The sequence below is a fragment of the Plecotus auritus genome (genome assembly GCF_963455305.1).
Source record: "Plecotus auritus genome assembly, chromosome: 8".
Classification (NCBI taxonomy): Eukaryota; Metazoa; Chordata; class Mammalia; order Chiroptera; family Vespertilionidae; genus Plecotus; species Plecotus auritus.
The window spans coordinates 87,783,134-87,786,803 of NC_137782.1; the positions used below are offsets into that span (position 1 = coordinate 87,783,134).

Genomic DNA, 3,670 nt, shown 5'->3' on the forward strand with positions numbered 1-3,670 from the left:
TTCTCCAGCTCTCCGGGGCAGAGGTCACCCCAGCTCAGCAGATAACGCTGAAAGTTGAGCAATGCCTGCTTGCCCGCCAGGGCCGGGGCTGGGGTCAGTGGGCCGGGGGTCAGCCCCAGGCAGGCTGGGAGCTCTTGCCTGGGCCTGAATATCAGAGGGGTGGGCCCAAGGAGCTGCTCAAATGGCCTAGGAATGGGGCTGGAGCGGGCAAGGGGCTGCTTGAGCCCACTCAACAGGGAGGGCCTCATACACATTTAAATCCAGGATGGGCCTTGTCTTTTGCCCAGCTGTGAACCAGGGGCAGTAGAAGCCTCCTCCTGGAAGGGTGCAAAAGTGAACCCTGGGTCCAGGCCCACCCGCAATGCATGGTAGGGACTTGGTAAATATGGGGGAAGTCCCTTCTCTCTCCTGCCTGGTCCCCAGGGGGCCTGGCTTGACCCCCTCCCCACCAGCCTCAGAAACAGGTTTTGTGGCCTTGGGTGGGCAAATAGGTCTTAGTGCACTCAGATAAGGGCTTTCCTTTTGAGACTAATGGGGGACATGAGGCCGTGTGACCTTGGGTATGCGAGACCCCTCTGGACCTCTTTGTACTCCCTGGGAGAGGTCCTTCTTTCTGATATGCATCCCCAAATGGACTTAAACTAAGCCTCTTGGGCGTCTGTGGTGGAGACAGTTATACAACTAATAACAATAAGGACACCTTCATGGAACCTCAGAGAAGTGAAGTGGTTTGTCCAAGGTCACACAGTGTGGCAGAACCAAGTACTCTGTCCCTTTCCACCTTCCTGGGGGCCCAGGTCAGGTTGGGGTGGGGCTGGAGAAGACCCAGGTGTGTCAGGGGAGGCTACGGGAGGGGAGCGGCCTAACCCCCTCCCCCCCACCCCGCAGAGGCCCAGTGGAGCGCCCCCCCCACTCCTTCCCCTCCAACCACCCCCTTCCCCCCACTCGTATTGGAGGTGGCTTTGAGAGGGGAGTATCACAGGAGTGGAATCTCTTCCTTCCAAGAACTGGGGATGGGGGCAAGTTTAGGGGCAGAGCCGCGTCCGAGGAAGAGGAGAGGAGATGCTCACCGCTCCAGGAGACAGAGCTCGGGGTTGAGGTCTCCAGGCTCCGGCCTGGGGAGTACCTTCTCTGTGGGGCGTCGGGGCTGGGCGCCGCTGACCCTGAAGCCGTCGCCTTCTCCAGCAGGGGGCGGGCCGCCGCCGTGTTTCGGGTGGGGTAAGTCGATAGCGTTGCCCCCTCCCCGGATTCCCTCCCACTTTGAGTACATCCTCCAAGCCCAGAGGGGGCGGTCCGGGGGCGGGGTCGCGCCTCCCCTTCTTGCTCCCAATCCCAGGTCAGCCGGGTGGGAGTGGGCAGGGGGCGTTAGGCCGCCCTCCGGGGCTAGGGGACCCCCCGAGTGTGCGCTCCTGGTTTTCCATCAGGCCGCCGACCTCTCGGGGGTCTCAGGCGGCCACGGTGTGGCTATGTCCCGGCGGCTGCGGGAGGGGCCGGGGCGGCCGCCAGTGACGCACCGTTGCCATGCGCCGCCTTATAAATAACCGGGCTCAGGAGAAACTTTAGCGAGTCAGAGCCGCGCACGGGACCGGGAAGGGGACCTACCACAGGGTCCAGCAGCCAGCCCCCGCACTAGTAGCAGCCACCCCAGCAGCAGCAGCGGCAGCAGAAGCGAAGCAGCAACACAGCGGCAACAGTTCGCAGCGAGGAGGCCGCGCCACCTGCGGGCCGGCCGGAGCGGGCAGCCCCAAGCCCCCTCCCCGGGCACCCGCGTTCATGCAACGCCTGGTGGCCTGGGACCCAGCATGTCTCCCCCTGCCGCCGCCACCTGCCTTTAAATCCATGGAAGTGGCCAACTTCTACTACGAGGCGGACTGCTTGGCTGCTGCGTACGGTGGCAAGGCGGCCCCCGCGGCGCCCCCCGCGGCCAGACCTGGGCCGCGCCCCCCCGCCGGCGAGCTGGGTAGCATCGGAGACCACGAGCGCGCCATCGACTTCAGCCCGTACCTGGAGCCGCTGGGCGCGCCGCAGGCCCCGGCGCCGGCCACGGCCACGGACACCTTCGAGGCGGCTCCTCCCGCGCCCGCCTCCGCGCCCGCCTCCTCCGGGCAGCACCACGACTTCCTCTCCGACCTCTTCTCCGACGATTACGGGGGCAAGAACTGCAAGAAGGCGGCTGAGTACGGCTACGTGAGCCTGGGGCGCCTGGGGGCCGCCAAAGGCGCGCTGCATCCCGGCTGCTTCGCGCCCCTGCACCCGCCGCCCCCGCCGCCGCCGCCGCAGCCCTCCGAGCTCAAGGCGGAGCCGGGCTTCGAGCCCGCGGACTGCAAGCGGAAGGAGGAGGCCGGAGCGCCGGGCGGCGGCGGCGGCGCAGGCATGGCGGCTGGCTTCCCGTACGCGCTGCGCGCCTACCTCGGCTACCAGGCGGTGCCGAGCGGCAGCAGCGGGAGCCTGTCCACGTCCTCGTCGTCCAGCCCGCCCGGCACGCCAAGCCCCGCTGACGCCAAGGCGCCCCCGGCTGCCTGCTACGGGGGGGCGGCGCCGGCGCCCTCGCAGGTCAAGAGCAAGGCCAAGAAGACCGTGGACAAGCATAGCGACGAATACAAGATCCGGCGTGAGCGCAACAACATCGCGGTGCGCAAGAGCCGCGACAAGGCCAAGATGCGCAACCTGGAGACGCAGCACAAGGTCCTGGAGCTCACGGCCGAGAACGAGCGGCTTCAGAAGAAGGTGGAGCAGCTGTCCCGAGAGCTCAGCACCCTTCGGAACTTGTTCAAGCAGCTGCCCGAGCCCTTGCTCGCCTCCTCCGGCCACTGCTAGCGCGGCCCCCGCGCGCGCCCCCCTGTCGGCCGGCCTCCACGCTGCCGGGCGTGCGGCGGCCGCGAGTCTCCGGGAAGCGCCCGCGCTCCCGCCCCCGCCCGTGGTGGCGCCGGCAAAACTTTGGCACTGGGGCACTTGGCAGCGCGGGGAGCTCGTTGGTAATTTTAATATTTTATTATATATATATCTATATTTTTGTCCAAACCAACCGCTCATGCAGATGGGCGCCCGCCCGTGATATTTAAAGAAGAAATGTCTATGTGTACAGATGAATGATAAACTCTGGCTCTCCCTCTGCCCCGTGTCCAGGCGCCGGCGGGCGGGCCGGTATCGAAGTTGATGCAATCGGCTTAAACATGGCTGAACGCGTGTGTACACGGGACTGACGCAACCCACGTGTAACTGTCAGCCGGGCCCTGAGTAATCGCTTAAAGATGTTCCACCGGGTTGTTGCTGTTGATGTTGTTTTTGTTTATTTGGTCTTTTTTTTGTATTATAAAAAATAATCTATTTCTATGAGAAAAGAGGCGTCTGTATATTTGGGAATCTTTTCCGTTTCAAGCATTAAGAACACTTTTAATAAACTTTTTTTTTGAGAATAGTTAAAAAGCCTTTTGGGGGCAGTAGTTGGCTTTTGCTTTTTTTCTTCATTTTGGATTTCTATGATTTTATTTTTGCTTTACTGGTGTGTGTGGGGGGTTGTGCGTGGGGGCTGCTAATATTTTTGGCTTTTTTTGCGGTTGGGTGGGGGTGTTGCAGCTGGTTTTTCTTCTCCGCTACCCCCCCCCCTGGTCTCTGCTTAGAGATGTGGGTACCAGAACTGGGGGAGAGGGAGGAGCAGAAGAGTGCTGGG

At 62.9% G+C, this 3,670-nt stretch overlaps 1 protein-coding gene across 1 annotated transcript; it reads left to right on the forward strand.

Moving 5' to 3' along the window:
• The first annotated feature begins 1,092 nt into the window (after positions 1 to 1,092).
• Positions 1,093 to 3,423, forward strand: CEBPB (CCAAT enhancer binding protein beta). The gene has a single exon (XM_080684495.1). It carries the CDS (start codon positions 1,774 to 1,776, stop codon positions 2,815 to 2,817), a length of 1,044 nt encoding a protein of 347 aa, XP_080540621.1. The 5' UTR covers positions 1,093 to 1,773; the 3' UTR covers positions 2,818 to 3,423.
• The last annotated feature ends 247 nt before the right edge of the window (positions 3,424 to 3,670 follow it).

Excerpts from the sequence above, each read along its gene's own strand:
- CEBPB (XM_080684495.1), top strand. The coding sequence starts at position 1,774 with ATGCAACGCCTGGTGGCCTGGGACCCAGCATGTCTCCCCCTGCCGCCG.